A 21,734-nucleotide genomic window follows, 5' to 3' on the forward strand; every position below is an offset into this window, starting at 1 on the left:
ATGAGCTCACCCCCCCAGGTGACCCATCCTCTGCTGGAGCTCACCAACCCGCCCTTGGGGGAAAGGCTGGGGCAGGGCAGGGGTGGGAGCTTCTCTGTGGGACAGGCCTGGGAGGGGTGCCCTGGGCAAGGCCTCTAGCCCCATACCCCCGGTGATGCGGCTGCTTAGTCACTCGAAGGCTCAGTGTGTGTGTGACCTTTGTCCACTGTCCCCTGGGCCTCTGTCCCCTGCAGCCTGGCTGCAGCCCGGCTGCCAGGGCCACACTTGGGCAGAAGCGGTGGCCCCCACAGCTTGTCAGCTGACACCCGTTAGCTGTCACTGTTTTTTTTTTTTAAGATTTATTCATGAGAGACACACACGAGAGAGAGGCAGAGACACAGGCAGAGGGAGAAGCAGGCTCCCTGCAGGGAGCCCGATGTGGGACTCGATCCCGGGTCTGCAGGATCACACCCTTGGCTGAAGGCGGCGCTAAACCGCTGAGCCACTAGGGCTGTCCAACTGTCATTGTTCTTATAACAAATTTAGGAGGAAATCAAACTTCTTGAATCTATGGTTTTATCAGAAGTGGGGAATGCCACTTTAAAAATCAGAGAGAGCAAATGTCTTTGTGGAGATGAAGACCTTTTCATCCCTGGTCATCCCTCATTCTGTCACCCTCCAGGCTCCAGAAGGAAACGGAGGCTGCACCCTCTGCTGCAGAGGCTGGGGAAGTTCGCTTCTGAAGCTCCAAGTAGGTGTGTGTGTGCTTTGGAGCTGCTTGAGCCATGAAGAAGGAGGACGTGCATTTTTCTGCTAGGCCCTTAGTCCTGGACATGTGGACCCGCGGCCCCCCACTGCCCTCGAGGGGGCAGGTTCAGAGTCAGGTGGGAAAGGCTGAGCACTGGAGTGGGATGCGTCCTTTAACAGAAATCCCATCCTGGGGCGAACCCTCTCCTGTCAGTTCTTTGCGGAAGAATCAGTGTGTGTGCTAACAGGGGATTTCAGGATGCTGGGCTGTGTCCCTCATTCCTTCCTTCTCTTGCTCACGTGTATCCTGTGCACAAACATGTAAAAGTGGTAAAATAAGAAAGTTATTTGAAAAATCGAAGTCAACAAATTATGTGGCTTTTATTTTTGTGGAACTTGAACAAACCACGATAAAGATACTTAGAAAAATACTTCAGAGGCAAACTTTTGAGGGGCATTTTTTATTATAAATTTAATATGGTTGATTAATGAAAAATCACAATGAAGTACCAAGAAAACGTTTGTCAATATAAAAATTTTAGCAGCATTTCCATAGTTTCAGGCTCTAACATTAGTCATACTTCCTCCCGCTATCAAAAAAGAATCCAATGGGACTACAGTAGAGCATCAAGATGTTCAGCTTAGTAAAGGCCTCAAGGAAATCCTCAAATCCAGTGTATTGTCTAATATTTCAACTCTCCCTGCTCCTGAATTCCTAGACTGTCCCATCACTCGCCTTAGTGTTTGAGACAAGAATTCTGTTCTTCAGGCTGCTGGGGGAGTACAGGGGTGAGAATTTAAACTGGACTTGATATGTGGTGCCTGATGACACGTCACGCACGTACATCCTCTGCACGGATGGCCACGGATGGCCACACAGGGCTTGTTGGTGTCTGGCGTGGCGCACGGGCCCCAGAGTGGGACACACCGTGACCAGGCGCTGGTGCTCAGGGACCTGGCCGTGTCGCTGTGGCACATATTAGCGGCAGGGTTAATGAGAAGGGGAGACAGACGATATGAAAATATAATACTGGCAAACTATTCCCCTGCTTCTTTGGTACTTTCCAAAAATTCTCTGATCAAAAAAGTGTAAGGGAAGCACGCCATTAAAAAATTATAGCTTTAAGTATTTACAGAAGCAATTCTGATATATTACATAATCGATACACAGTTTATGAACAGATTCCTCAGTGAAAGCACTTGTGAACTCCTGCCACATATTATTCAAGAGCACACCTACGACGTACACCTTCCCAAATGGGCACCATCCATCCCAATTCTCAGTTCTAGTATGTTCAATGGGAAAAGTATCACTTTCCAATCTATACTCTCCTTTTAAAAGGTTCTTACGATTTGCCACTGAAATCATTATGTACAAAGATTTGTTGAATATTGAATTCTAGGCAATACATCTCCACTCCCATTTTGAGTATGTTTGAAATAATGCTAGCTATGCTATGTATACATATATATTTAACATATAAGTAACTGCACCACGTTATGTCACCACAATACCAGTTTAATGCACATTATGTACAGTAGTTAAGTTAGCTCTGGAGGATGACTCTCTACAGTGCAGGTGAGCAGTGTGGCCTGGAACCATATGAAAGGGACATGGAGAGGCTGGCGGGGAGGCAGCCCGTGCACGGGCAGGGCGTGTGTCAATGCCACCCACTCGTCCCCTCACCAGACTACCCCTTGTGCACTGGGTGGAAGACAACAGATCACACGTATGGAAGGATCCCGTACATGAGGAGAGCCATGATAGCAGCACTGAACAACCCAGCCACGGGCACAGTCACAAACCAGGCCACGAAGATGTTCCGGAAGAGGCGCCAGTCCACAGCCTTCCGGGAGCGGATCCAGCCCACGGCCACCACTGAGCCCACCTGTGGGACAGTGTAAGAACAGATGCCGCAAGTTTAAAAGTGAGACACACGATCTATATTCAACCAATGTAAACTGGCTGATCTCAGAAGGAAACTGAGTTTAATAAAGTCACCAATTCTTTCCCCTCAATTTGTTAAAAAGTTTTAAAATAATTTCGATTTTATGTATAATTACCTTAGGATTATTCTCCTCAACATATAGTTCCCATATGGCTTCCCACCTATATTCTGCTCTATTTAAGTGGAACATCAGCCAATTACACGATTCTCTTCTCTCCACGGCTTATAAACTAAATTTTTTAAAGCTTTTATTTATTTATTCATGAGAGACACAGAGAGAGAGAGGCAGAGACACAGACAGAGGGAGAAGCAGGCTCCATGCAGGGAGCCCGATGTGGGACTCGATCCCGGGTCTCCAGGTTCAGGCCCCGGGCTGAAGGCGGCGCTAAACCGCTGAGCCACCCGGGCTGCCCTAAACTAAATGTTCTTGTTCTAAATATTCCACAGTGAGGATACCGCTTACCACAATGTATAAAACTGCTTTAATTACATGATGGAACGACAATAATGTACCCTTATAACATCATCGTAAATGTTGGAGCTGGAGAAGACCTTTGAGAATATCCAACCCACATCATTCATTCTTCAGAGGATAAAACAGATCCCGAGATGATTCAGGGGCATGAGCAGGTCCTATAAATCACAGCAGACCGAAAAGTAGAACTCAGGCCTCTTGATTTCTTTTTTTTTTTTTTTTAATATTTTATTTACTTATTTGACAGCGAGAGAGCAAAAGTGGGGGCAGGTGTGGCAGAGGGAAAGGGAGAAGCAGATTCTGCTGAGCAGGGAGCCAGATGTAGGGCTGGATCCCAGACCCAGGATCATGACCTGAGCTGAAAGCAGATGCTCAACTGAGCCACCCAGATGCCCGTGGGCTCTTCATTTTTTTTTTTTAAGATTTTATTTATTTATTCATAAGAAACACAGAGAGAGAGAGAGGCAGAGACACAGGCAGAGGGAGAAGCAGACTCCATGCAGGGAGCCCGATGTGGGACTCGATCCCAGGACTCCAGGATCATGCCCTGGGCCAAAGGCAGACACTCAACCGCCAAGCCACCCAGGCATCCCTGGCCTTTTGATTTTAAACTTGTTTTGTCCTCTCTCTCAAACTGCCTGGCCATCTTTGTACTTTTGCTAGTGTCAAGTGTATTAAAAAAGTAAAAAGCAAAGTAAAATAAAATAAAATGGAGCACAAATATTGTTGGATCTGAACTCATGTGTCACGAAATGACAGGTATAGATACTTGAAAATCACAATGTTAATACTGATTCAAATCTTTTCCTAAACATTCACCATTCATTTTACAGTTTGTTGAAAGTTTAAAAAGTAAAAAAGACTCAACTTTAAGTATCTGTAAAAATGAAAATTGTAAGAAAGTATAATGCCTGTAACATCTCATGTCTCACTTAGGCTCTGGTGGGGCTCAGAGTTCAACAGAATGCCTTTCTGTGGGCTGCATTTTTAATATCTCCATAGAACAGGCTTTGTTTCTATGGATCTTCAAATACTCCAGAGTCCTCAGTGGCCAATAAGGTTCAAAGAGCAACCAGGTCTAACCACCAGAAAAAACAAAATCCAACACTTTAGATTGTTTATGGATGCAAACTACAACACCAAAACCAGCAGTATATTGAAAGGCAGTTAATCTGACATGTGCCGACCCAAGCCATGATAAGCCAACAACACATCCAGGACAGTAACTAACATGCAGGAGGGGCCTTCAAAGTGATTACTGTATTAAGAGTCTTTGGCGCTAACCAGTACCCTGTCTGAACCTGATAATCCGGCTTAGCAGTTCCTACAGCATGAGAGACAACCGAGGTTTTTCTGCTGCCTAAGGGATCAGCTGGTTCCTGCTGGTCCCCTAACACGGTCAAGTCCACAGGCACCAGCTGCTGTTATGCAGCATTGTCTCCCGGGAGCAGGTTTTAGTGCCCCTCTGGTTGTTCTGGACTCCCTTAGGGAGGACACGCTCAAGTTTCCATGTTATCTCTTCCCTCTTCCTTTCTTACAATGCTTTTTTAAAAAGCATAAAGTTAGAATAATAATATAGCAAGTTTATGTACTAGGAGGAATGGACAATTATCCAGATCCCCAGACACTTATTGTCCTATTTATATATTCCTTTCTTGTATTTCTTTATCAATATACTTTTATTTGTAAATAATAGAGCACATTATTTCTTTTATTAAAAAAATTAACATTAGGGCAGCCTGGGTGGCTCAGCGGTTTAGTACCGCCTTCAGCCCAGGGCATGATCCTGGAGACCCAGGAACGAGTCCCACGTCGGGCTCCCTGCATGGAGCCTGCTTCTCCCTCTGCCTGTGTCTCTGCCTCTCTCTCTCTCTGTCTCTCATGAATGAATAAATAAAAATTTTTAAAAATTAACATTATATTACAGGCACCTTCCCATAGTGTTCACAGTCTTTATGATTATCACAAAAAGCAGCATGCCCTTTAGATGGATATACCTTAATTCAACCACTTCTCATTTGCTTCCAATTTTTCTCTATTAGAAAATGGTTCCATGATCAATGTATTCATTCATATAGCTTATATTTGGGCTTAAAAAATAATATTCCCTGAAATGGATTATTAAAGGGGGCTTTTATTTAGTTTTTATTATTTTAATTCCAACATAGTTAGCATACACAGTTATATTAATTTTAGGTGTATAATAGAGTGATTCAACAACTTAAAGGGTGCATTTGGAAATTAGCTTTGAAATAATTTGAAACTTGGAGGAAAGTTGTAGCAACTCCATATACCCTTTACCCAAATTCAGTTTTTAACCTTCTGTCACAATCTATGAAGAAACATTTTCATACTATTAAAATACCCTGTTCCTCCTCAACCTCCCTCCCCACCTCTGCCAAAGACTCAGCAATTCCTGTCTTTACTACGATGGTTGCAAAATGGTAATTTGCCAATTCCCTGCCATGTATCAGATGGAGTGCTGCTTAGAGGAACAACAGGATCTTATTACATATTGCCAAACAGTTTTAGAAACAGTTGTAAATGTACAAGGTCATTCATAATTTGTGAATTTCAGCACACTGTAATAATCCTGCAAATTATTCTGTTTTGCTAACCAATCAACAAAAACGTGTTACTGTTACTTTAATTTGCATCTCTAATTACTCCTAGGCTGAACTTTTATTTTTCCAATTGTACACCAATTGTACACTTTACTGTATATAAAATTATCTCTCCATGTATTTTGACCAACTGGAATCTAAATGTGTCCCCTTAATTATGTGGGGTCTTTATTGAATGATAATATTAATTCTTATTTAATGCAAATATTTTCTCAATCACTATTTTGCTTTGTTTCAAGTTTCTAATTCCATACGACAAAGTATGCTGCACTTTTGTCTTGTGATCTATCCTTGAATATTTGATAAATATTTAATTCCATTTTACTGTAAATTTTCTAAAATAAGATTGTTTTATTCTAAATTTTAAAATGTTTTAAAAATGCTATCTATGCCATCAGATACATATTTTGAGAGTTGTGTTTCCAACTTTGTTTTTCTAGATTGACAGCCAGCTACCCAAAATCATTTACCCAACATCATCAAACTATATGCTTCTATATAATAGGTTCTATCTCTGGACTATCTACTGTTTTTATAGAAATATCAAATATTTTCATTGTGATAAAATACATATAAAATAACATTTATCATTTTAGCCATCTTTAAGTGTACAACTGAGTGGCATATTTTCACATTGTTTTGCAACCATCAGCACCGTCCATCTTTAGAACTTTGTCATCTTCCCCAGATCAAACTGTTCTCATCCACACTGTTATCCTGCCTCCATGTACTTTCAACTTTCTCTCTGGTTAGGTTAGTCCTTCCTCACTATGTTTTTAGGTCACTTTATGTTCTTGCTAATTTAACCTACCAAATTCACTTTGGTCTCCTTTTGTAAAATTAGAAGAAAAATTTGGTTGGGGTTGTGTTTGCGGGGAACATAAATTTTTATTTTTTATTTATATTTTTTTAAGTAATCCGTACAGCCAACGTGGGGCTTGAATTCATGATCCTGAAATCAAGAGCCACATGCTCTTCGGACTGAGCTAGCAGGTGCCCTGCAGGGAACTCCTATCTTTATAAAATTTAGTTTTTCCATCCAATAAACTTAGTTTTCCCATTTAGCTTGCTTGTCTCATCTGCAAGTCTTCTTTCCAAAGTTTCGTGTCTTTTTTTCATATATCCACTCACATTTATTAGGATTATTCAGAAATACCTTTTTGCTGCAATTCTGGAGGTGTTCTTGTTCTTATTACATTTTTGTGCTAGCTATTGCTGACAGACAAGCTCTATAGTTCTGTATTTTTATGGTGGGTTTGGTCATCTTTACAGATTTCTAGCAGTGTTTTAGAGATACATGCTGAATTTCATCAAATGTGTTTCCAGCTTAAGGCCATCATTGGCACCAGGAGCAATAGAATTATTGAGGAGCAGGGAAACCAAAGAGTAAGAATTAGAAAATTAGATTAGAAATTATAATATTGTTAAAATCAGTAGTGTTTCCTAAAAGCAATTCCTGTCCAAAGGCTGGCTAAGTAATTATTTATGTCATCAATATAAATGAACAATGTGGTTAATTCACAGAAAAGAATAATCCCAAACCACCTCCCATGGAATTAAGACATTTTTTGGATAACACCACTCTGAATCACTGTTAAAAAGCTCACAAATGCGGGGGATTCCTGGGTGGCTCAGCAGTTTGGTGCCTGCCTTTGGCCCAGGGTGTGATCCTGGAGTCCCGGGATTGGGTCCCACATTGGGCTCCCTGCATGGAGCCTGCTTCTCCCTCTGCCTGTGTCTCTGCCTCTCTCTCTCTCTTTCTCTCTCTCTCTCTGTGTCTCCCATGAATAAATAAATAAAATCTTTAAAAAAAAAAAAAAGCTCACAAATGGAGCACTTGGGTGGCTCAGTCGGTTAAGTGCTTGCCTTCAACTCAGGTCCTGGGATTGAGCCCCATGTCCTGTTCCCTGTACAGTGGGCAGTCTGCTTCTTCCTCTGCCCCTTCACCCACTTGTACGTCCCCCCTCCCCTGCCCCGCCGGCCAAATAAATAAATAAATAAAATCTTTAAAGAAAAAAAAAAGCTCACAAATGTGTTCAACAGTGGCTGCTGTCTGCTGTAGCCAGGGCTGAAGACCAAAGCTGATCAAGGCTCACCAAAGGGAAGAGCAATGAACACGTACAGAAACATACATCTATGGATACTTTTATTTTCAAGAGTTGTTTCTATTTTTTTTAACTAAGGCTTTTAACTTCAACCTGGGGTACTGTCCCAGGAAAATATCTAGTGAACTGAACTCTCTGATGTAAAATGCAGAAAGGTATGACACCGAGAAATTTATAGAGAGCAAAACTCGTCTTACCTGTGCCTTCTGAAATATATTATACTATTACATTTTTCTGGATAACAAGACTTTTCTAATTATCTTTTCCAAATGAAGCATTTGACTAACATCTGTATCACTTAGTGGAGGTTTATAAATGTTTTAAAAGGGGGAAAATAAAAGTTTAAACTATGCTCTTAGCTATGTAGTACACTTAGGAAAAAACAAGAATGAATTAAAATGCACTCAGATACATTCAAAAGCTTATTTTCAGCAATGGTTTCCATCTTTTTTCCTGCCAAGTTCTTAATGTTTGCCCCCCTTCTGCAGAAGGTGGCTCTAGGCAAAAAACCTAACACGCAGCTAGGAGAGGAAGCAGGAAGCTGGAAAAATCCAACACGTGGTGTGATTATTCCCTGAAAACACAACGGCTTTCAGTCGAGACTTTACGTGGAGGTCAGCGCCCTCTGGATGTTTCCAGAATCACGGTGTCGCACACACAAGCCTTGTTCCTAGCGCCACGCCGTATCGCTCATATTCCCCCCTGCACCTGCTGCGTGGGGCTCAGGGAGGGCTGAGCTGGTGCTGCAGGAGATCGGGTGCTCTGTGGGAGGCCTGGTGATGGGGGTGGGGGTGATCCCAGGGGTGGGGAGCCAAGTGATCCCGGGAGGCCACTCTGCGGGAGGCCCGGTGATCCTGGAAGGCCGGGTGTTCTGTGGGGGGGCCGAGTGCTCCCAGGAGGCCGGGTACTCCCCTTGAGGGCAGCCCCAAGCCCTTCTCAGCGTCTCACCACCTGGGCTTCAGGCTCCCATCTGTGGTGAGGTCTGGAGAGCTAAGACCCTGACTTTAGTCAAGCTACTGTGGCGCCTAGCTCTGTGCTTTGTCCGCCAGTCCATGACAGGTGACAGTGGTGAGACTGGTCAGGATCCAAGTTGAGGTCTGGCTCCTGTCTACTTGACAGCTGACATCAACTGTGGTCTCATGTCAAGGAGACTTCATTTTAAGTGCCAACCAACTATCCTAACTCAACTTACCATCAACTCTTAGGAAACAAAACCTATCATGTGATTTATGTAGATATTTTAGGATAATGATGACATATGCATTTATTCATTAAGGTCCTGGACAAACTGAATATAAATCCCTTAGGAGCATCTCCTCATTATAGTATAAATATAAATATTGGGGGAATGACAAAGGTAAAAACAGAGAGTATAGGTTTTTATGGGCTCATTATACTTTTCATCTATTTCTATAAATTTATTATAAAGTTTAGTGTTTTTTTTTAAGTTTAGTGTTTTAGCAAGAGAAGTATTGTCAGTTATAACACTTTATACATTCATATAGGTTAGACTGCTGATAAGTAACGGTCCACGGAAACCAAACTTGGGTTTTCAAGAGATCTTTCAACTGGTGTGAAAGAGGTGGCCCTCACTAGGCTTGCTGACATGCAGGGTTAATGATTAAAAAGACAGTAACATTGATTTAAAAGCAGCCCCAAAGACTCTTCACACCTGCAGAAAAGTTCATAGCCTATTTCTTTGGGAGAAAAATATATTTTTAAGGGGCATTTCCTCTATGCTCCCATGCACCAGTGGATTGAAGTTGATGTCGAATAAGGCGGAAGATGATCACTTTTCATTCCAGAGTTTTGTATTGTTTGAGATATTTCATCGAACATGTGCTTCTTACAACTAACTTTTCAATAACTGAAATCAGAACAGCCACAGTGGCGGGAGGGGAGGAGCACACCACACTTTTCCTGCCTTCCTTCTTTGTACTTGACAGGTGTGCAGGGCAGGCTGCTGGAGAGCATGGTGGGGGCCACCCTGCCAGGTCAGGACCGCAGTCTGGGCCCCTCCCTGCTTGTTCGATCTTGGGGACGTCACTTGTCTTCAGTTTCCTCATTGGTGAAACTGAGGTCATGTTAGCACTCACCTCAAAAGGTTCTTGGGAGGATTAAACAAGTTAATATTCACAGGGCACTTAAAACAGCACCCACCCCACATGTCCTAGCTGTGCTTGGTCACCGTTACCAAGATCACTGTGACAACTAGGAGGCACAGAGCATGAGGTCAAGGTCTGAATCCTGGCTCGAGCATACACTAAATGCATGATCTTGGGAGAGTGACCTAACTCGGGAGGCCTCAGTTTTCTCATCTGTAAATTGGTAATGACTACCAATCTCATAGGGTTGCTGTGGGATTAAATGATGTATTTATTGCACATGTAGGAAGCCCTAAACACAGTGCTTGGCATATCCCAAGCACTCAGTAAGTGCTGGTGATTTTCATAATGAAAATTTGTGGAAATTGAGGATTTTCTATACACTGTTAGCAAAAAAGGAAAAAACACGGAAACAAAAAGCCTCTTTTCAATGAGGCTGATTCTCCATGCAACAGGCTCCAGATTTGTCAGCTGGCCCGCTTAAAATATCCCCATAAACACCACCTGACATTTTAATATTTGAAGCACCAAGCCTTTCACATTTCATGGTATTTGTTTATAATAAACATGGTTTATTATAATAATATAATAAAATTGGTTGGCATTTTTAAACTGTGTGTGAATGCAGATGGCTGTCTCTGTCTAGGTCACTGCAGTACCTACCATAGTGCCTCACACAGAGCAGGTACGAATGACATGAACAAATGAACCTAGGAAAAATCTGGAAGTGCCTTTTGCTTTGTTGAAGTTAGTGAATATTTTTGTATGTAGGAGGCCCACTGGGTATGTATGACCATTCTCTCCAGATACTGGGCAGACCTGAGTTCTAGTCCTGGCTCCTTCCTGGGTGACCCCAGATAAATCCCAGAAATGGTACCAAAACCGTTTCCTCTTCCTTAATATTTTGAGTTCCTTGCAGCTCCAACACTCCCCATTCTAAGGAATTCCATCCTGCATTTGCACAACCAACCCTACACCAGGCACCTCCAGATCTTCTCAGATCTGCTGGGTGACTGTGTACCAGCCCCAGCAGCCCGACGGACACACCTACCTTGCAGTGCGTGGTGCTGACGGGAAGCCCGACGTTGGAGGCGATCACGACTGTGAAGGCAGAGGCCAGCTCGATGGTGAAGCCGCTGCGGGAGGGGCACAAGAGACACATCACAGTCACAGGCACTCTCTGTATCAGCCCCACTGACACCCCAGGGCCAGAGTCTCACCAGAACATTCTTTGGGATGACTGTTGGCTGCTGACTGGGCCAGATGACATTAACAGAAAAGGAACTGCTGCATCAGGGCAACAATTCACACTAAAACTGTGCAGTATACTGTTTACAGCCCTAAAAAGCCGCCTTTTTCTGATAGGTTTTCAAAAAGCACACACTGTAGTAACTGGGTCAGAAATCCCTGCTGTGTACAAAATGCTAAATTAGTCATTTCTAAAGCGGTAGAGAAAAAAAATGTCCTCCCATTTTTTCAATGTGTACTTATTGCAAAAAAGGGAATTTTGTTCTCAGCTCATTTTTCTTCAAATCAATCTTAAAAAGAGTCTTTCATTACAGTGGATTTCAAAGGGGAAAAGACTTCTTAGGACAGGTAGTTCCAAGTTTCACTGTATTCTCCAAGTTGTCCTGTGTGTGTGCCCTCCGGGGCTCTGAGCTGCTTCCATCCTGCACGTGAAGCTGGCGTGGCAGGGAACTTTCAGGAAATGCAGACCCTGGGCACAGGGCAGTGTGCATCCCCATGGCCTCCCCCTCCCAAGGGGTGACACCGGAGGGGAGCCTGGCCTGGGCCAGGCCTGGGGCTTCTCTTCCCCTTCCCTCCTGCTCCCCAAAGGCTCTCCCTCCTGCTCTCCCCACCTCGCACTCTCTCCCTGACCTGCCCCTGTGGACGGAGGGGGTGTGCGGTGCAGCGGGGGTGATCACGGTGCTGAGCCCTTGCCTCACTGGGACCTCGGCCTGGGGCCTCAGACAGGACGGTGGCCCTGCCATCCTGCCAGCCCTCAGCTTACCTGGAGGGCGTGATGGGTGTGAGGTCCTTGCCCATGGTCTGGATCACTCTTCTGCCCCAGACCCACAGGCCTGTACAGATGCCAACTCCTCCATAAAACAGCAGCCAAACAGGGGTAACTGCCTCTTGCAGGACTGCGCCTTGCTCGTAAATCAGCCACAAAGCCACCAGGGGACCAATGGCATTACTGGGAGGGAAAAAAGAGACGAGTGACACACATGTGGCGGCGCACAAGGCCCTGTGCATGACACATGGTGGCTGTCGGGCTGGAGGAAAGTCCATCTGACTGTGTCTGTGCACCGCCCAGGCAACCTAGTGCTGACTGAAATGGTTTATTAACTTTTTTATTATGGTGAAAAAAACCCTGGACTTACTACTTTAACCATTTTTAAGTGCACAGTGGAGTCATGGTAAGCAGTGCACACCATTGTGCAGTGGATCTCTAGGACCCCCTCACCTTGCAAATCTAGAATCTGGCACCCACAGAACAGCTGGTCCCTTGGCCCCTTCCCCTGGCGGCTCACCACCACCTTTCTGTTTCTAGGGGCCAGACTACTCTCGGTACCCCACAGAAGTAGAAGGGTTCAGTACGTGCCTTTTGGTGACAGGCTTATTTCACTCTGATGATGTCCTCAGAGCTCATCCATGTGGTAGCACAAGTCCCCTTTCAAGGCCAAACACTCACTGGATGTACAGCGGCATCTTGTGCAGTGTCACCTGCCATGCACACCTGGCTCACTCCCACCCCTTGGTTACTGTGAATGATGCCGCATGGACCCGGGGGTGCCGATACCTCCTCAAGACCCTGCCTGTAGTTCTTCTGGGGACATACTCAGAAGTAAGCTTGCTGGATCTTTCAGTGGTTCTACTTTTCATATTTTGAGGAAGCTCCAGACTGTTTACCACAGCAGCTGCACCGATTTACACACCCACCAACAGGGCACGAGACCTCCAGTGTCTCCATATCCTCGCCAACACTTGTCATTCTGTTTTTTTTTTACAGTAGCCCCCTTCCTGGGTGTGTGACTTACTAATTTTTTAAAGTACTGAAATAGCACAAGTGGATACAAAAACTCAGTTCTTTTTTCTCTTCCATTTTTCCTCTATTTCCATTGTCATTACCAGCATTGCTACTAATACTGGCTACCAGTTGGGCAGCTGTGTCAGCACCCATGCGACGGACTGCAAACACCATCTCTAACCGTGACTCCTCACACCCACCCTGCAACTAGGTATTGTTGCTTCCATTTTACTGGAGCAAATGGATGCCAAAGTCTTGTCAGCAGCGAGGCAGGACTCAGGTGCTCATGTTCTTTCCTCTCAACCCACTGTCACTCAGGCCCTTAGCAGGCACACGTGGACTGTTTTGGGGGACGCCACAGTTTTGTTTTTTTTTAAAGTAGGCTCCACGCCCAGTGTGGAGCCCAACTAGGGGCTTCAGCTCATGTCCCTGAGATCAACACCTGAGCTGAGACCAAGAGTTGGATGCTTAGCTGACCAAGCCACTCGGGTACTGCATTCTTTGGTGAGGTGTCTGGTAAGGTGTTTGGCCCATTTTTTAATTGGGTTGTTTGTTTTCTTATTGTTGTGGGTTTTTTTAAAAATTTTATTTATTTTATTTATTTGACAGAGAACACAAGCAAGGGGAGCTGCAGAGGGAGAGGGAGAAGCAGACTCCCACTGAGCAGGGGGCCGGACATGGGGCTCAATCCCAGGACCTGAGCTGCAGGCACACTGAACAGACTGAGCCACCCAGGTGCCCTTATTGTGGAGTTTTAAGAGTTCTTTGTATATTACTATTCTAGCAGATATGTCTTTTGTAAATGTTTTCTTTCAGGTTCTTATTCTCTTGATGTCGTCTTCCACAACACACAAGTTTCCAATTTTAATAAAGCCCAGTTTATCTAGTATTTCTTTTATTGACTGTGCCACTGGTGTTTTATCTAAAGAGTCATCTCCATACCCACAGTCATCTATGTCTTCTCCTGTGTTATCTTACTAGGAGTTTTATAGTTTTTCACTTTACGTTTAGGCTTGTGATCCATTTTGAGTTACTTTTTCTCAAGGCTGTAAGGTTTATGTCCAGATAGGTTTTTTTTTGCACATGGATGTCTAGTTGTTCCAGCACCGTTTGTTGAAAAGACTCTCTTTGCTCCACTCTATCTCCTTTGCTCTTCCTTTATTAAAAATCAACTGACTATATTTATGGGGGCCTATTTCTGAGCTCTATTCTGTTTCACTGATTTAACTAACTATTCTTTTTACCAATACCATACAATTGGGGATCCCTGGGTGGCTCAGCGGTTTAGCGCCTGCCTTTAGCCCAGGGCGCGATCCTGGAGTCCCGGGACCGAGTTCCACGTCGGGCTCCCGGCATGGAGCCTGCTTCTCCTTCTGCCTGCGACTCTGCCTCTTTCTGTCTCTCTATCATGAATAAATAAATAAATCTTTTTAAAAAATACCACACAGTCTTGATTACTGTAGCTATATTCTAATAAGTCTTGATGTTGGGTAGTATTGGTCCTTCAACTCTGTCCCATTCCTTCAGTAAGGTGTTGGCTAATCAGAGTCTATTGCCTTTTTTTTTTTTTTTTTTCAGGAGCAAGGGGGAGACCACTTTTATTGCCCGCCCTGGACTGGAGCCCAGTGTGGGTGGGACAGGAGGGGTTAGGACCTGCTGTGGACAGTAAAGGTGCCCTCAGAGGATGTGGGTCATGTCGCTAAGAAAGGGTGCAGAGCTGGTCCATCCAGAGCAGTGCCTCATGCTGCAGGGGCGTGCGGCGTGTCTATTGCCTTTCTTTATAAACTTTACTGTTTGTTGATATCCACAAAATAACTTGCTGGGATTGTAATGAATTTATAGATCAAGATGGGAAGAACTGACACCTTAACACCTTTCTATCCTTAAATGTGGAAAATCTCCCCATTTAATTCTTTGATTTTATTCATTAGGTTTGTAGTTTTCTGCATCTAGATCTTATACATATTTTGTTAGATTTATACCTGAGCATTTCATTATATAAACAGTATTCTTGATTTTGTTGTTGCTGTTAAGGTTTTATTTACTTGAGAGAGACAGAGAGTGAGAAAGAGAGCATGAGAGAGGGGAAGGTCAGAGGGAGAAGCAGACTCCTCACTCGTCTCATGGGGAGCCTGATGCCGGGCTCAATCCTGGGACCCTGGGATCATGACCTGAGCCAACGGCAGGCACTTACTTGACTGAGCCACCCAGGTGCACCCAGTACTCTGTTTTTAATTTCAAATGCCACCTGTTCATTCCTGGAATGTTGGAAAGCAACTGACTTTTGTCTATTAACCTTGTGTCCTGCAACCTTGCTATAACTGCTTATACATTTCAGGAGTCTGTTGATTCTTTTCCATTTTTTTACATAATTATGTCATCAGCAAACAAAGACCATTTTCTTTCTTCCCGGTCTGTAATCCTTGTATGTATACCTTTTCATCTCTTATTGCATCATCTAGAACTTAGAGTACATGTTGAAAAGGAGTGGTGAAAGGAGACATCCTTGCCTTGCTCCTGATCTTAGTGGGAAAGCTTTCAGTTTGTCGTCATTAATTATAATGTGGGCTGTAGGTCTTCTGTGGATATTCTTTATCAAGTTGAGGAAGTTCCCCTTTATTCTTACTGAGAGTTTTTACCATGAATAAGTGGTGAATTTTGTTAAATGATTTTTCTGCATCTATTGATATGATCATGTGATTTTTCCTTTTTAGCCTATTGATGTGATGGATTACATTAACTGATTTCTGAATGGTGAACCAGACTTGCATACCTGGGATAAACAGCATTTGGTCATGGCATTTAATTCTTTTTATACACTGCCGGATTCAGTTTGCTAATATTTTGTTGAGGATTTGTACATCCATGTTTGTGACAGACACTAGTCTGTAGTTTTCTCTTATGTCAATGTCTTTTCTGGCTTTGGTAATAAGGTAATACTGGCCTTATAGAATAAGTTAGGAAGTACTCCCTCTCCTTCTATATTCTGAAGTAGACTGTAGAGAATTGGCATAATTTCTTCCTTAAATGTTTGGCAGAATTCACCAGTGAACCCATCTGGGCACGGAGCTTTTTTTTTTTCTTAATTTAATTTTTTTATTTTTTATTTTTATATATTTATTTAATTTTTTATTTTTTCATTTGGCGTGGAGCTTTCTGTTTTGGAAAGTTATTATACGATTTATTTAAGTTCTTTAATAGATACAGGCCTTTTCAGATAGTCTGTTTCTTCTTTCGTGAGTTCTGACAAATGGTGTCATTCAAGGAATTAGTCTTTTTCATCTAGACTATCAAATTAATGGGGCAGAGTGGCTCATTACTGAAGTCTGCTTTTTCATTTCTGATATTAGTAATTTGTATCCTCTCTCTTTTTGTCTTAGCCTGGCTAGAGGCTTATCAACTTTATTAATCTATTCAAAGAATTAGCCTATGGTTTCACTTATTTTCTCTTTTGATTTCCTGATTGCAATCTCACTGATTTCTAATTATTTCCTCTGCTTACTTTGGATTTAATTTTCTCCTCTTTTTCTAGGTTCCTTAGATAGGAATTTAGACTACTGATTTTATATATTTGTTCTTTTCTAATATATACATCCAATGCTATAAATTTCTAACCACTGTTTTTGCTGCATCCCACCAATTTTGATGTGTTTTCATTTTAATTTAGTTTAAAATATTTAAAAATTTCTCCTCTGATCCATGTATTATTTAGAAGTGTGTTACCTCCTCTTCTTGTATTCTGGGATCTTCCAATTATCTTTCTGTTATGGATTTCTAGTTTAATTCCATTGTACTCTGAGAGCAGACACTGTATTAGCTCTGTTCTTTTAAATGGGTTCAGGTGTGTTTTATGGTCCAAAATATAGCCTATCTTGCTGAATGTTCCATATAAGCTTAAAAAGAATGTGAATTCTGCTTTGTTAGGTGAAGTAGTAGTCCACAGATGTCAGTTATATCCAGTTGATTTGATGAGTTTATTGAATTCAACTATATCCTTACTAATTTTCTGTGTCTGTTCTGTCTGAAATTAATATAGTAACTTCTGTTTTCCTTTGATTAGTGTTAGCATGGTACATTTTCCTCCTTCCATTTTCTTTTAAACTGAATGTGTCTTTATATATATATATATATATATATATATATATATATATATATATATATTTAAGATTTTATTCATTTACTCATGAGAGACACACACAGAGAGAGAAGCAGAGACACAGGTAGAGGGAGGAGCAGGCTCCATGCAAGGAGCCTGATGTGGGACTCAATCCCGGGACTCTAGGATCATGCCCTGGGCTGAAGGCAGGCGCTAAACTGCTGAGCCACCTGGGATCCCCAGAATGTGTCTTTATATTTAAAGTGGATTTCTTATGGCAACATATATTTGGGTCTTGTTTTTTGACACAGTCCAACAATTTCTGTCTTTTAATAGATGCATTTAGACGACTGACATTCAAAATGATTACTGATGTAGGAGGATCAATATCTACCAAATCTGTTACTCTTTTCTATTTGTTGTTCTATTTATTGTTTCCTATTTTTGTCTTCCAATTTTTTTTGCCCTTTAATTGAGCATTTTGTATGATTTCATTTTCTCTCCTCTTGAACAGTTCAAACTCATGTTGTTCGAAGATCAATTATATATACATACATACATATATAGTTATCTATGTAGGTACATATATACATATACAGTTGTGTGTATGTATGTATGGATGTGTGTGTGTGTGTATAGTTTATTCAATTGTGGTCTGAGAGCAGACATTGTATTATTTCTCTTCTTTTTAATTTGTTGAGGTATGTTTATATATTAAACTATATTTAGGTAACTGTATACATAATACATATTAGCATACATAACTGAATAATTGATACACTGTTAGAATCATTTTGAAATGTTATCTTTTAGACCAATTAGGAATAAGAAAAACACTTATTTTTGCCTTTAACTTAATCCTTCCGTGATGTTCTTCCTATCTTTATGTAAATCTGAGTTTCTGAGCTATATTATTTTTCTTTTCTCTGAAGAATTTCTCCGAGCATTTCTTGCAAGGCAAGATATTTCTCTGGCAACAAACTCCCTTAGTTTTTGCTCACTTTAGAAGGTCTTTTTTTCCTTCACTTCTGAAGAACAATTTCACAGGGTATGTAATTCTAGGTTGGTGGATTTTTTTTCCCTCAACACTTTGAATATTTCCCCCTATTCTCAACTGCATGGTTTTGAGGAGAAGATGGATGTAATTCTTATCTTTGTTCCTCTGTAAGTTTTTTTTCCTCTGGCTTCTTACAGGAATTTATCTTTCATTTTCCTTCCTTCTTTTTTTTTCTTTAAAGATTTTATTTATCCATTCACAAGAGATACACACAGAGAGGCAGAGACATAGGCAGAAGGAGAAGCAGGCTCCCTGCAGGGAGCCCAATGTGGGACTTGATCCCAGGACTCCAGGATCACGCCCAGAGCCAAAGGCAGATGCTCAACCACTGAGCCACCCAAGTGTTCCAATCTGATACTCTAGTTTGAAAATGATATGCTTAGGTATAGTTTCTTGGGGGCATTTATCCTACTTGCTACTCTGAGCTTCCTGGACCTATGGGTTGGTGTCTACATTGCTCTAGGGAGAGGGAGAGGAAGAGGGAGGGGAGAGAGAAAGAGAGAGCAAGCACAAGCAGGGGGAGCAGCAGGCAGTGGGAGAGGGAGAAGCAGGCTCCCCACTGAGCAAGGAGCCTGATGAGGGACTCGATCCCAGGACCCTGGGGATCAAGATCCAAGTCAAAGGCAGATGCTTCACTGATGGAGCCCCCCAGGCGCCCCCCAATGAAGAATTTTAGATCAGGAGGAGGAAATGCGGTGGTGCTAGGTGTGTGTGGGGGCAGTCGAAAAACAAAGGACAGAATACAATGCGTCAAATACAGTAATATGGCAACACCTATGTAACAGTGAGTGGCACCTAAGATGTCGGTGCCTCTTGTCTGGTAGGACAACTTCTTTTAAGAAGAATAGAAATTGAACTGCACGTGGCTAGGCAGTGCATGGAAACCCACAGCTATTAAATGGAGACTCTTGTATCTAGGCAATAAGAAATACAACAACAGCACATTTTCCTGATTTGGACAGAAACATGAGGCCTGATGATAATCATAGTAAGAGTAATAGTAATGAAGAAAATACGTGGATCCTGACCATGGGAGGAGCACTGTGGTAAGCACATTAAATAAAGCATCTCACTTAATCCCCATAGAAACTACCTGAGGCCAGTAGTAGTTTTACTCCCGTTTTACAGATTGGGATACAGAGGTTTTCAGAAAACAAATGACCTGACTAGGGCTTCTCGGCCTGTACGAAGAGAACAGAGACTACATATTTCAGTCCCCTATGACCCGCTGCCTTTACTGTCCATGCTGTCTCCCTCCTGCCTCCGGCCTGTGCACAGTTGTCCTCGGCCCATGCTCCCACAGATGCCCACGCTGACCCGGCCCGGCACCCCACCTACTCCCTACCTGCGCACTTCCGGGGCGGGCTCGGCACCTGGCACACGCTGCGGAGCCACAGGCGGACCTACCTTACATCATTGCCACCGTGCGCGAAGGACCCGAAGCAGGCGGTGAGGACCTGCAGGAAGTGGAACAGGAGGTGGACCTCGGCTGTGTCCTTCTCCTCCTTCTCGTCCTCCGCAGGGTCCTCTCGGGGCTGGTCGGGATCCGCCAGCTCGGACGCCAGCTTCATTTCCACGCCTCCCTCATCCGCCTCGATCTCGGCCTCCGCTACGGCATTGCAGTAGCTCGAGTAGCTGTCGTAGCGAAGCCTCTTCTTCGAGTAGGACACGGCGTCACCCACCAGCTTCTCGCTGTCCTCTGCAGCCGAGGACGACTCGGTGGCCTTGAAGGTGGCGTGCACGGGCAGCCCACAGATGGCGGCGGTGTAGCAGGTGTAGCTGTTGTTGCGGCGCAGCAGCCGGGCGCTGCTCTCCTGGGTGGGCCTCTCCTCGGGGCCCCTGTCCGCGTGCATCCTGTGCAGCAAGTCCTTGTAGAGCCCCGAGTCCTTGTGGACCGTGTGGTACACGTGCGCGTCGCCCCTGGCGTGCCCGTCGAAGCCGAAGGTGCCGTTGGAGATGGGCGAGCGTGCGGAGCCGTGGGTCATGGACAGCGCCCGGCCTGGAAGGTTAATGAGAGGCTGCCTGTCTCGCCTTCCAAATATACCCCGCTTCCGGGAGGAATCACTCCTCCCTCCTTGTGGTGTTGGTTATCTCTGGAGATGTGGGTTATGGGGCACTCTCAATTTTTTCACATGCTTTCTTTTCCAAATTAACTATAAAGGACATGTAATATGGTTGAAATAAAGGAAACTTGGTAACGTAGGAATAATATGGCTTTTGAAAATGATGTGATTTTTCTCCAAAAAGTATCTTCCAAAAATGACCACAGCCCTTTTTTCCTGGTTCTAGTGCCCAACAAAGGGAGAATCCTTAGAAGGAACTTATTTTGGGCAAACTTCATAAATGAGGGGCAAAATCCAGTTCACTGTGAGACAGATACTCTAGGTGCTCCTTAAAGGCTAATTAAGTTCAGTGGGGCAAAATTCATCTGCTTTCTTTGGGCCAAGTGTGAGACCACACCTACGGGAAGCGGAAGTAGGTGCCAGGTCCCCATCTTGCAGGGAAGTGGGCAGGCCCAGACAGGCCTGGCAGAGGCTGGCACTCGCCAATCGGTATCCACAAATGTTAGAAGATGAAAGACCCCCTTCTCCCCCTCAACCTGCAGGACAATAGTAGATGTTTCCTGAGGTGTCTGTGATTGTACAGCAGGACGACCTCCTTGGTTCAATTTCAGTTTCTCCTTGTGTCTTCCAGGAGGGAGGCAAGCTTATTAGCAAACTGGAAGGGCCAACCTCCAGCAGCTGGGTGCCTGCAACCCAGGAGGTGCGTGGGGCAGTGTGCAGGGTGGTGCACAGGCCCCTGGTGCCACTGATGAGACTACACAGAGGTCTTGGAAGAAAAGCACAGGACCAGAGTGAGCCTGTTCTGTTGACTGCATGGTCTCCTGACACTTCTTTAGGCCCTGGGTTCTCCCAAAACAAAACTGGGGAACGCTTTTGTGCATTAAAACCTAGCTATCTGGAGGCAGGACCCCACCCCCTGCCAGCTCCTCCCCTCCAGCAGCCCCTAGGACCTGCTCTCTGCCACCATGCAAACCCAGGTCCTCTGCAAACATCTTACCGTAGGAGGCCCGGGGGTGGTTTCCCACTGTTGTGCCTTCCGAGGTCCCAGCCGGCTCCTCAGCCAGCCCTGTGAGAGGGACGGTGCTGTCATCATTGGCCTTGGCACCTGGTAGCTCTTTAAATACTGGGGACTCCACTTCCTGAATTTTATTGAGGCTTTCATCAGACACTCGTGATAAAGCAGCTTCTTTTTGTAATTTGCCTAAAGAAAATATAGTCATAACTGCAAGTTTTAAAATAAAAATGAATATTTATCTTTAGTACTTACTTTGGAAATGAAAAAAATAGTTATAGCTAGATAGAAAAAATAAACTGTAGAGTTCAATTATCTGGGAAATGCAAGCCAGAAAATTCAGCTACTGAGGACAAGAGTGGGGCTCAGGCCTCAGCTATCTCCTCCAAAACCAACAGAGAGAGCTAGATCCAGTCCCCATGGTCCCTTCCAGGGCTAACATTCTGTAATCCTACAACCATCTGGACTGGTCTTCTATTTTCTTAAACTAA

The 21,734-nt window shown here is 43.7% G+C and overlaps 1 protein-coding gene across 11 annotated transcripts in view; it reads right to left on the reverse strand.

The window, feature by feature from the left end:
- Positions 1-1,171: 1,171 nt before the first annotated feature.
- The window catches only part of SLC20A2 (solute carrier family 20 member 2), a 101,409-nt gene continuing 80,846 nt past the window's right edge, over positions 1,172-21,734 (reverse strand). For all 11 annotated transcript variants that reach the window (XM_072776659.1, XM_072776656.1, XM_072776654.1 and 8 more), the window contains 5 exons: positions 21,229-21,432; positions 19,576-20,167; positions 11,996-12,181; positions 11,036-11,120; positions 1,172-2,615 (listed from right to left, as the gene is read on the reverse strand). In XM_072776659.1, coding sequence (XP_072632760.1) covers positions 2,451-2,615; positions 11,036-11,120; positions 11,996-12,181; positions 19,576-20,167; positions 21,229-21,432 — 1,232 coding nt within the window. In that variant the 3' untranslated portion in view covers positions 1,172-2,450. The remainder of the gene's footprint in view (positions 2,616-11,035; positions 11,121-11,995; positions 12,182-19,575; positions 20,168-21,228; positions 21,433-21,734) is intronic.

This window comes from Canis lupus, chromosome 15, assembly GCF_048164855.1.
Source record: "Canis lupus baileyi chromosome 15, mCanLup2.hap1, whole genome shotgun sequence".
Lineage (NCBI taxonomy): Eukaryota > Metazoa > Chordata > Mammalia > Carnivora > Canidae > Canis > Canis lupus.